Source organism: Helobdella robusta, assembly GCF_000326865.2.
Source record: "Helobdella robusta unplaced genomic scaffold HELROscaffold_45, whole genome shotgun sequence".
Taxonomy (NCBI): Eukaryota; Metazoa; Annelida; class Clitellata; order Rhynchobdellida; family Glossiphoniidae; genus Helobdella; species Helobdella robusta.
In genome coordinates this window covers 775493-788101 of record NW_008705095.1, presented here as the reverse complement: position 1 = coordinate 788101, position 12609 = coordinate 775493, and the positions used below count along the sequence as shown (strand labels likewise).

General features: G+C 30.0%; 1 protein-coding gene across 1 annotated transcript; it reads right to left on the bottom strand.

Moving 5' to 3' along the window:
• Positions 1–3621: 3621 nt before the first annotated feature.
• HELRODRAFT_177962 (hypothetical protein) lies at positions 3622–5150 on the bottom strand (the record flags this gene model as incomplete). The annotated part of the gene is made up of 3 exons (XM_009026110.1): positions 3622–3917; positions 3984–4252; positions 5083–5150. 3 exons carry the CDS (start codon positions 5148–5150, stop codon positions 3622–3624), a joined length of 633 nt encoding a protein of 210 aa, XP_009024358.1.
• Positions 5151–12609: the final 7459 nt, after the last annotated feature.

Below are 12609 nucleotides of genomic sequence, written 5' to 3'. Positions count from 1 at the left end.
TGTAGAATTTTCTGTCAAAAAATGAGTTTTACTGACTTTCATTACGAATAGGTCTACCGCTGACAGCGGGACTGGCACTGGCTCTCTGTCCCTCTAGATTCGCCACTGTCTTTACATGCAAGACAACTGCAAAATATAAAGTTAGAAATAGACATTACAACAAACTCATCGTCAATTTTTTTCATTTGGATGAGTTTCTGAGTATTGTGGGAAATTACAGGCGAGTTATTCGTGTTCAAAGTCTTTCAAAGAGTTCGTTTTAACTTTGCCGATTGCATAAAAAACAGGGATGGTGTTAGAGAGCAATTTTTAAACGATGTTAATTTTATAAATATTCTGAAAAAGTGTTGGTTTTGATGTGTTTTACAATCAGAATTGTTGCGGATACAAAAGTTACTATTCACCGGTGATAATTTTTTTATTACACTGATTACATTTTTGAAACAGTGTATGTTGCTTAGTTGTCTTTCAAATTGCTAATTTTATGACGAATGGAGTTATATTCTTAAATTTTATTCAAATATTACATTGAAACTGCATTGTAACATACGTACGCAAACTGAAAATTAGAATAGTGTTTTGGTGTTATAAATGAAAAAGTGTTTAAAATAAATTATACTATTAGTTAACATAGATTTAAAACATTATCCGGTTTTCGATGTCTTCAACTTGTAAATTTTATCAAGCAAAAAGTTTAACCAACAATTTTTTTTTTGTATTTTGGATGAAATTCATTGAAAAAAATTTTCAAATATATATCCGCCGACACACTTCATTAGGAATCTTTGAGAGAAAAAAAAGACTTCTCACCTTTCGTATTTGCCTGCTGATTTTCATATTGCAAAATTTGAAAAGATACGCCGACGTATTTGATGCTACTTGCCTCAGTATCTGGCTTGACGTTGTAGTTCTTATTGAAAATCAATTATTATGAAAAGAACATCTCAATATGATAAAACAAGCTGTTGCCATCCATAGCCTGCAATTTTCTGCTTTATGTAATTATTTATTATTTATCAATTAATTAATTAATTAATTAATTAATCAATTAATTAATTAATATTATATGCACTTCACTTTTTTGGTAATTTCAAATTTGATCTATAATAATGTAATTAAAATGGAAAGTTTTACGAGTTACATCTTATAAACAAAAAAAAAATTTTTGTATTGCTTTACCATAGAGATTTAAACAAAGTAATCAGAAAAAATCAATGAGAAAGAAAAAAACTGAAAGAGAAAGAGAGAAATAGAGAAAGAGAGAGAGAGAGAGAGAGAGAGAAAGAGAGAGAGAGAGGAAAAGAAAGAGAGCCTGATAAATAACACAATAGGTTTAAAAGAACCAGTTTGGTTGTCGAACTTCATTGATACTGCTCAATACTGCTCTGATAGGTTACATTAACATTTAGTTTATTAATTTATTTAATGAAATTTAACTTTGTTATTGTAATTCCTAAACTTATTCGTGTGCCTATGTACAGCAGTAGCGTAACTAGGGGGGGGGGGTAGTGATGGGTAGTCTGTCCAGGGTGGAACATTTTAAGAGGGGCATTTTAGCTACTCTAAAAGTCGTCAAAAAAAGACTCACAGTTTTACCTGAATTTATATAAAATAATGTTACACTATACAAAAATTATTATATTATAAAAATTATTATTATGGAAAAAGGTTTAGATAACTCAGTTTTTAAAATAATTTTTAAAATAATTTTTCTAAATTAGTATAAAAATAACGTCACATTAATTTTCCGACAGATAGTTGTAGTACCAATTTTTTTTAAATTATAAAAATCTACAGTACAATTGTTTTCTACCCAATGCTAATTAAAAAAAAGAGGAGCTGAAATGCCGTTAAAGTTAACAAAAAAAAATTTTTAAATGTAAAACTGGAACATCGGGTGCCCAGAATTCAAGTTGCACCATTGTTACACACCTTAATAATTCATTTTAATACACTCTAGACCATAATTATTAGTAAATTTATTATGAAAGATAGTGGCATAAGATAAAAAACTTGTTTTTAAAGTGCTTCAGTGATGAATTTTATTTTCGCGGTCAGTTTGGCTGTCGCGTTGATGCTGGCTGTCGTTTCTCCCAAGAAAAGTAAGCGAGAAGTTAACTTTAGTAATTTTTAATATTTATTTTTAAATGCTCCAAAGTCATAAGTCGATTTACTAAATGTACATTACATTAAATAGAAAATTTATTGTAGATTTCATTAAGGTTACAAAGAGATTATGTTAAATTAAAAAAGTAAATACATTTAGTAAATGTAAAATATATCGAATGAGCCACATTATTGTTAGAAATTTTTGATATTTTTATCAAAAAATTATTAACTCAATAAAGTTCATCCCACCGAAAACAATACCCATAACGCAGCTCCATGCACCCTGGATCGTTCACAACGTGAATTTGGAGCTTGCCAGTTTGGGAACAAACTGGACGCCAGTGGATGTCCCACATGGGATTGCAACCTGAACCCTGGTTTGGCTATATTCTACTTTGTAAAAACTTTAAATCAGATTTTTTCTATGTATTTTCCGACTGACATACTTCGGCATTGTTAAATTTTGGTAGACAGTTATTACAGCGGTAAGAGTTGAGACGTCAATGTTATAATGAATGTTGAAAACTTGAAAAATCTTTTTTAAAATATTCTACAGGCAAGTTATTAAAAATTCACATGTACAAATGGATTTAAGTAAAAGTACCGCTCTGAATGCAAATCTTCCATCCATTAATCTATCTGTCAATTCATTCATCCATCACTTCATCTCTCCATCAGTTCATTCATTCATCAATTCATCCATCCATCAGTTCATTCATTCATCATTTCATCCATCCATCAGTTCATTCATTCATCATTTCAAGTATCCATTAATTTATCTTTTAATTTGTCTATTATCTAATAAATTTGTCAATTTGTTCATCTGTCAATTCAACCATCCGTCCAACAAAACATCTTTCCAGACCAAAGCAATTGCATCGATTGTAGTGGCGATCCTTACTGCTGGAAGCTACCTGAGGTCATGGAAAATGGATGTCAGGCGTGTGTGTGCGCTTGAAACATTCCAACGATAAAAAGTTGTTTTCATGTTATAAAATTGTGACATTAATTTCAGGTAATTAATTAACTGATTAATTAATAAATAAATAAATGGATGGATGGATAAATAACAATGAAACGTTAACTATTTTGAAATGTTTTGACGCTGATACAATGTTCATAGTACAAAATTGATGAAAATATTTCGGTTTTGAATTAATATTTATTAAATCAGCTGAAGAGTATTTCACATACATGTTACAAAGAATTAGTTTAGATTTAAAATTGTTGGCTCAAAATTAGTTTAAAATGACAATTTTTTTTAAATATTAGTTATTTTAAAAATTTTAAAAAACTTGAAAAATGACAGACGCACTTAATTTTTTTCTAATTATAAGTTTTAAAGTGATGATAATGGGAGCACAGTTAATGACAAATTGAACCTTTTAAAATATGCAATACGTAAATTAAATATTCACAAATAAAATACACAAATATAGAATAAAAAACGAATCAAAATGTGATTCATTACATCAAATAAAAAAATCATTCATGCAAATGTCAAATGTTGAGTTAATAGGTATTCCTCTGTCGCAAATCGAGAGGTGGTTCTGGAAAGATCCTGTTTAAACTACTGCTACGTTTCAACGGCATCTCAGATTTGTCTGTTGTATTTTTCAGATTACCAGCGCTACCATCATTAGAGTCGGTGGTAGCTGCAGCAGTAGAAGCAGCAGCCGTAGCAGCCAAGATAGCAGGTGCACTGGCAACAATATCAAGCGATGTAGATGGCGGGCGGAAATCAGAAGAATCATTCAAACTTTCATTATTACTTTGTGTTGGTTCTGATGGATCTTGAAAAGACAGGTCTGATGGATGTATTAAAAACGAATCAGTTGGTGAGTTACCTTCTTGGGAAATATTTTCCAAGTTACTTCTGTCTTGCGAATTTTCGTTTCGATTTACGCTTAATGGAATATTTTCAGATGGCGGTTCAATTATTCTTTTGTAGTATCGTCGGATATTGAAATTTGCTAAACTTCCTGGGTTGTTATTATCGTCTGAAGGGAAATCTTCTCGAGATCTTTCGTGTTCGTCTCCTCCCACTGGCGCTCCTAGTAGCATGGGTACATTGTCTGCCCTATTCTGTTGGGTGAGTTCACAGAGTGCCCTGCTTATTATCAGTCTGTAGATAAACCATATTCTAAATAGGTGTTCAATTATTTATTTGTTCACAAATTTCATCGAATTTATTACTACATCAACAACTAAAGGGAATAGACACAAATATGTCGTTTTATTCAACAAATTAAATAAAAACTGCAAATATTTTACGTTTACATTTTTCGTTTATTTATTACAAAAATCAGAAAATTGAAAATCTCTTACTCACACAAAAGCCAAAACCGCTAAGACAATCAAGAAGATTGCAAGGCCATTAAGTAATGTTATAACCCAGCTATTCATTTTCAAAGACGACGAAACACCAGAGCAGGATAACAATTTTTTCAGTTCCGATATGACTTTGGGAAATATTATCAAGATAGTAGGAGCAATTTTAAATAATTTTAAGCCGTTTCATTACGAAAACTAAATTTATTAATTTAAATATTTGACAACGATTCCAGTTCAAAAACAACATTGAACGAGTCAACATAGTTTGTACCCCTCATTAATCAACACTCCTTGTGTACATACGAGTAAACAAATACATTCACACATACACACACACACACACACGCACAACATACACACGCACACACACACGCACACACACACACGCACACACATACACAATACATACACAATACACACATACATATACAAACATACGTTCACATACACAAGTACGGATTTATATTTAAGTGAAAGCTTTAATTACTGTCGCTAAATGAAGCTCAATTAATAACTTACAAAAATAATTTCAACATTAATTTTAAGTACGAAACTATCTTCTTTTAGTAAATGAAAATTGTTTATTTTCAGTCAGCAATGAATTTTCTGAAAGATTCGGCGACTGAGGGGCTGGTTAACTTGTTGGCATCCATGTGGAACTGAGGATCGCTGAGGTACATAATGCGGCTCCGTACTTCTGGCTTCATCGTTCACCACAAATTTTTTTCTATTCAAGAAATTTAAATAATTTTTCCCAGGATTAGTTTAATTCACAGTTATTCATTTGAAAGCTTTAAATTCAAAGCAAATGATTAACCTAAACTTAAATTTTTAACTCCTATGTTTAAATCAAACAAAAACTAGCCATGAAACTGAATTTATTTGAAAAATTATTTTTCGATGAATAGAATCTAAGGAGCGAATAGAAATGACGACATTCATCACACGAACCAGTTCCGTCAATATTTCTATTTACAAAACACTTCAACGTAGAGAAATGCACGTTCAACCCAAAGAGAGTTTGTCAATTCAATCCTAAAATAAGCCGTCGATGAGTTGGTGGAAAACTGCATGTAGTTGTTTCAAAAAAATTTGTTGCCACAAAAACCTACAATTTAAAAAATGTTAAAAGTTTATGGTAGCTCCTATTAAAAATTAGCAAGCATTTTATATCATTTTGGTAATATACAGCAAGCGATTAGAATCGTTAATAGCTCTCTCTTTCATGACTGAGAAGTAAGCCATAATTAAAATTGAATCAATAAATATTGATAAATAATTAATTTAATTTAAGTGAGAAGAATTTGCATAGAATTGTTTGTTTCTTCTTAGCTTCATTATAACTCGGAGCCACTTTTGGCTAATATTTGATTCACCACTGAATTACTGACGATACCGGCAATACCTTAAAATATGTTGGTATTGCAATGAATAGAATATTTCAGAAATGTTTCAGTAAAAAGCTTGATTCACTCTATAATAATAAAATTTAACAATTTCTTTCAAAGTAACTTACTTAAAACCTACAGGTGTGGTTAATAACACAAAGAATTTAAATCAAATAATAACACACATCATAGGTTCAGCAAGTTACTGTTAAAAGGTTAAGGTTGAAAATCAATCTCTCTAGTGAACTTGTTTCAGAGGTTTCAACGACAAATACATACAGTTTATGTGAATACGCGTAAAAATCAAGCATCAAACACATTGCCTATGATAGGCGAAAATCTCATTGTATTCGAACCCGGTCGTTGCAACAGCATGGCCAGGCGCCTTTAACCGTTAAGCCATCACGCTGTCCAATGGTGCAGACCTACGCAAGCATGCAAGAGTCTGCAAAACTTTTTATCTTGGTTTTTCAAATGTTTTATTACTTTTTTTTATTGTCATAGTTTACTGGTTTAAACAAGTTTAATACTTTACATCTTGTTTTCAGACTTTAACGGTTGATTTTTATGATAATTACATTTAGTTTAAAGCTACAATCTCTTTTGTATCTTTTTCATGTTGATTTATAGATTATGGTTGATATATTAAGATAAATAAACCTGCTAAAAATATACAACAATGATGAAAGCCATCCTTTAATAATTTTTTTATGTAGGGGTACTACTACGTCTGTTAATTAGTAACTCTTCAAAATCTTTTCTTTATCAAGTTATACGAGTTCAAGTGAAAATGTTTGTTATTCTCTGGAAATGTTTATAATAAGTTGTGAAGCACAATTTTGGCTTAAATTAAATAACAATGAAAACAAAATAAATAATTTCTAAGAAGTGAGTTCAAATGATTTTCATATTTTGTGATATTTGTTGTGACTAGGGGATAATTATCAAATGTAGGCCTACATTTGTTAACAGTATGGGCTGTTTTAAGTTTTTCATTGAATTCTTAAATATGGATAAGACCTGCTCATTCAAGCTTTCATTGAAATTTCAATTAAATTAAAACTAAAATAGCTCAAAGACGGCACTTTTTAAATTTATACATTTTATTAGTTTTTAAATCCTTGTCTACAAATTGTTATTTTTCGTAGAAATATGATAGCTGATGGACAAATTTGATGAACCGCTGAATAGCTCTTCTCCCCACAAAATTACATACAATCATTAGACTACAAAAGGGATGAACTTGTTTCTGTTTTAGATAATTATTTTTGAATGAAGTGAAGAGTTTTTCAAATTTTTGTTATAAAATATTAGATTTTAGAAATTTGTCACCATTATGTTTTGTCACATTCGGCTCGCAATTTTTCTCTAAATAGTTTCATTTATTTTTTTCTTATTCAATTAGAGATTTTGAGCAAATTCAAATAATTTCTCTCCTAGTAGAGTTCATCACATGCTCTGAATTACAACTTTTTAAACTGTAACTGAAAACTTAGTGTTTCAAATGGTTAAGTGGAATCTCAATGACAGATATGCTGTACGTACACATAATACAGAAACTGAATGAACTAGGATCTGATTAAAGTTGAAATTGTGGTGTCATTACTCAGTAATTGTTACTTCTGTGTCACTGTCCCAACCCAATCTGAACATAGTATCCCGTGGATAACTAAAAAACATTGACGTATATAAGCAACTGAAACACATCAATAAATACGTATATATCCGTCACATTAGACTCATCTAAGTATTTATTACATCGGTCACCTGTATTTCATTATCTATTACTCATTAATTCGTCCATTCAAACATCTATCAGTCATTTTATTTATCCATCAATTCATTCATCCAGTCATTCTTCAATTCACCCATCTATTATTTTTTTTCACTATCGAGCTATCCATCCATTTAACAATCTATTGATTAGTTTATTTAATCATTTATTAAAACATCTACCAGATGAACCGGATTGTGCCGTCTGTGATAGTTCTCGTCAAGAGCCTTACTGCATTGCTAGCACTGTCGAGTCGAGCCTGATAGTTATAAAGCTGAAACATTCTATATCTGAAAATCTCTCTGACAATTTTAAAACCATTAAAAACTTCATCAAAGATTTAGGATATTATGATATGTGTTTGACAATCCACTCCTATTAAACGAAACTAACAATGGAACGTCATAGCACCGGGGCTGGGAGCTGAGGTGCCTTTAAAGCGTCTACACAACAACAACAGCAACATAAACATATTCGATAAGAGATTTCGAGAAAGTCAACTAATTTCTCATAAAAAGTTAATAGTTTAATAAAACTATTAAAACAAACAATTTAATAGTTTAATAAAACTATTAAAACAAACAATTTAATAGTTTAATAAAACAAACAATTTAATAGTTTAATAAAATGGTTAAACTATAGCGGAAATTTTTGTGATTCAGATGAATAAGTGGAATCTCAGTGATAAATATTCTATTCTGTACACAAGCTATGAAATAGAACCAGGATCTAATTAAAGTTGAATTTTTGTGCCATTTCTCAATAATTGTTTATTTCATCACTGTTTTCTTAATTCGATCTAAACATCGTATCTTGTGTATAAATAAAATCTTGTGAAACGTTTCAAATGATATTCATTCGTAAGCACACCAGAAGAATTAACAAAATAAATTGTTACAACGTACTTAAAAGATGAATTTTTTTCTTCCGACCTGTTTAACTGTCATGCTGGCTTTGTCAGTTGGTTCACCATATAAAAGTTAGAAATTATATTTGTTATTAAAGTTCTTTCAAGTGTTTAAACTTTATATAGCAGTTTCTTTACCATACATTAATAGCATAATATGTTAAATGAACTTGAAAAATCAAACAAAGGTTCAAAAAACTTAAAAGATTTTATTCCATTTAAAAAAAACTTAGACACATTTGATCAGTATAACTACTATCCCAAAAAATTGTCCTAAAATTCAGGCGTCTGTGAGGAAATTCCTTCCTCTGAATGTCAAACGAATTGTGTTTTTGGATACCAACAAGACGAAAACGGGTGCAGCATATGTGCATGCAAATTGAATCCTGGTTTGAATTAATTTGTGAACATTTTGAATCACATTTAAGCACAAATTTTATTTCAGGCAGTCCATCCATCCATCCATCCATCCATCCATCCATCCATCCATCCATCCATCCATCCATCCATCCATCCATCCATCCATCCATCCATCCATCTACCCATCCATTCATCCATCCATCCATCCATTCATCCATCCAACATTACATCTATTCAGATCAAAGCAAATGCTTTGATTGCGCCGGAGACTCCAAATGCTATCAACAGCCCATCATATCTGAAGGGGGATGTTATCTTTGCCAGTGCTCATAAAAAACATCAACAATATAGATGCTGTTATGTTTCAATTGGGACATTTATTACAATGAAAATATAATTATATTCTGAAACTTCTGTGGTTTTTGAATTGCATTGATGCTGATTAGATTACAAAAGATATAACAGTTTTTTCTGTTTTGAATAATAATTATTAAATAAAATGAAGAGTTTTTCAAATGTATCTTCTTACCAAATACAGTCGGGCCTACTAATGGCAAACTCCCACACAACGCTAATCTCTGTTAAACAAATTTTTTCATGTTCCTTGGAATTTTACATTTTCTGTTTTAAAAAAAATATATATATAAGTATAAAAAACTGTCTGACCAACGAATATTTTAAGAATTATTATGAGCGGTGGTTTTGTCCATCTTTAACATTTTATATTATATTTCAATTTCAATATTTAAAATTACAGCTTAATCTCTTGCAAATTCTACTTGGATTAATTTCAATAAACTCGGAATCATAGTTGCATGGAACAGAAAATAAACGTTGTGATTTGAGGGTTTAGGTCAAATTCCATTCCAGTCAACCTGCCATTAATTCTCTTAAGATTTTAAAAAATCAATTAATACTAAATTTCATTTAATTTAATAATTTAAATACATTTATTTTAAAAATGTAAGTACACTTGAAAAGTCCAATTAATATCTTAATTACTGGAAAAACGATATTAAGTTTGAACAATGTAGAAAAATTTGGGTACACTCGATCAGTCTTACTTACGTCCAAAAATATTGTTATCCCATATAAAACATTTCTTATCCAGATGAATGCAGAAATCTTCCCCCTGGCTGTCAAATGAAGTGTCAGGTTGGATACCAGCTGAACGAAAATGGATGTTACACATGTGAATGCCTTCTAAATCCGGGCTAGTCGAAATTTTAGTTTGAAAAAATTTGAATCGCTTTTCAGCCCAAATTAAAATTCTGTTGATTACTTTTTCATTAATTATAATAGATATATAAAAACGTATTTACTATACAAATATACTTATATATCGTAATTCATTCATTCATGTGTTGATTGATTATTATTTTAGAAAATCATTAATACTGGATGAATATCCATTGATTCGTCTATACATTCATCTATTCGTCTATACATTCATCTATCCAGATCAAAGCGATGTTTCGATTGTAGAAGTCATCCATACTGCTCTAAGACTTCTAAAATTTCGCAAAACGGCTGTTACCAATGCCATTGCACATAAAAACATTTGTCGATGAAGATGTCGTCATGAGTTTTCAACTGCGACCATGATTAACATTATAAATAATGATGAACGTGCATTCTTTTTGAATATATTGATAAAAATACAATGATGGCAATTAAAAGTTGATTTTATTAATTCTGTTTTGAATGTCTTTTAATAATTTTAATTCTTCATTTGTTGAGATAAAAAAAACTTTACTTAAACACGTTACACTATTGGTGTAGATTAATGTTAACTTTACAAATTCGTTCTAAATTCGGTATAATTCGGTATATACAAATTCGTTACAAACTCGGTGTATAAGATAAATATTAGCCTTAGTTTGCAACTTTTTGTCCAGTTTGTTTCGTATAATCGTCATATTTATAAATTTTGAGCTTATCATATAATTCTTCTCGTTTTAGTGATTTTCTGGTCCTCGGAATTCTTAAATCCTTATCATAAGCAACTGATTGTGTTGATGGCATCATATTTTTTTTTCAAATTTTCTATTTTTCTTAAAATAATTGATTCTGATTTTTGAGGGGAATGAGTGTTGTGAATTCTGTTGTAATGAAATGTTCCGTCCGTAGAATAGATTGCGGGTGCGTAGTTGACGTCATCTTATGAAACTTCGTTGTTCGAAATTTGATTTTGTAAGCTGTTTACTGACGTTAAATGTTTCAAAAGAAATGTTTCAAGTTTGAAGAATTTTCATGAAATTTTTTGATTTTTTTTTCAACTTCACCACAATTCGGAACCAATTTTGGCTAACATTTTATTTGCCACAGAATAAAACTTTTTAGAAATTTTGCAGAGAAATGTTTGGCTTGGTTTAAACTTTTATAATAAAATATGACAATGAATTAAGACTGGATACATTTTTTTAGGAAGGCTTACCGAAATGTATTCAGCGTGTTTAGTAATTACAAATAATCAAAACATAAGATCTTTGTCAAAACATAAGTTGCAAAAGATTCACCTTTGGATAAAAATAATTTTAAAGTGTAAAGTTTGAAAATAACAATTTTCAATTTAATGTTCGATTTCTGACAAAGAGTTTGACCATGACTACCAAAAATATGAAAATCATATATTTGGCCTTAAACACAAAATGCTATTCGTAGAAAGAGGATATGATAGCTTATAAATCTATTTGATGCCCGACAATTTTTCCGAAACAAATTAAAACTGAAAACTGCAAATTATCTTAATTAACTTAATATAGTGGCAATTATACTCCTTATCGTAATAATTTCCCAGGAATTGAAGCTGAGTATGATGTATGGTTTAAATAGTAGTATAATAATAAATTGGATTAAGATATATTCAAAGACCTGTCTTGCTTATTAAATATGACAATAATATATTTGAAGTGTGTGATGGGGCGATTGGTATGTTTTTATTTGCTGGTGATGCTAAACTTCTTTCTGTAAATAAATCACTTGATGATCAAGTGTTATTGCAAGATTGTTTAGAAAAGTTAGTTGTTTGGTGTGATTTGTGGGATATAAAATTTAATGTTAATAAATGTAATGTAGTCCAGTATATCTTTTAGGGTTTACCATTTGATTATTTGATTTATATTATATATATATATATATATAGAGAGAGAGAGAGAGAGAGAGAGAGAGAAAGAAAGAGAGATATGGAGAAAGAAGCTGCGTTATTAAGTACGTGAATAATTATAGCGAAAATTGTTGGAAACAATTTTGTTAACGATAATGGATGTACGTACATGGAATCACATTTAAAATAAACAAATGAAAATTGTTATATAACGTTAAAATTTTATTTGTTTGAGAAATTTTTCTAGAGAATAGTGGAATAAAATTTAAAAAAAAATTTGTCAACGATGAATTTTTTTCTTACTACCATTTTAGCGGTCACGCTCGTGATGACAGTCGGTTCTGGTGTCGATGGTTAGGAGGAATTTCGTTTCGATATTACCATTTCGGTTAATCATATTTTTGTAGTCAATTTTTAACCGCACATTACGTCAAACGAACAAAGTTATTTAAAAGTCTAATATGTTTTTCAAATATAATTGACATAAGGCTATTTTATTTAAAAAAAAATTAAACATTATTAATGAGTTTAATAGATAAATAGGCCCATTATTAACTGTTTGACTATTTTTATTTTACTTCGCTATGTTTAACGTACATTCCACTTATTCACCGCTTTCCTATTAAAAATG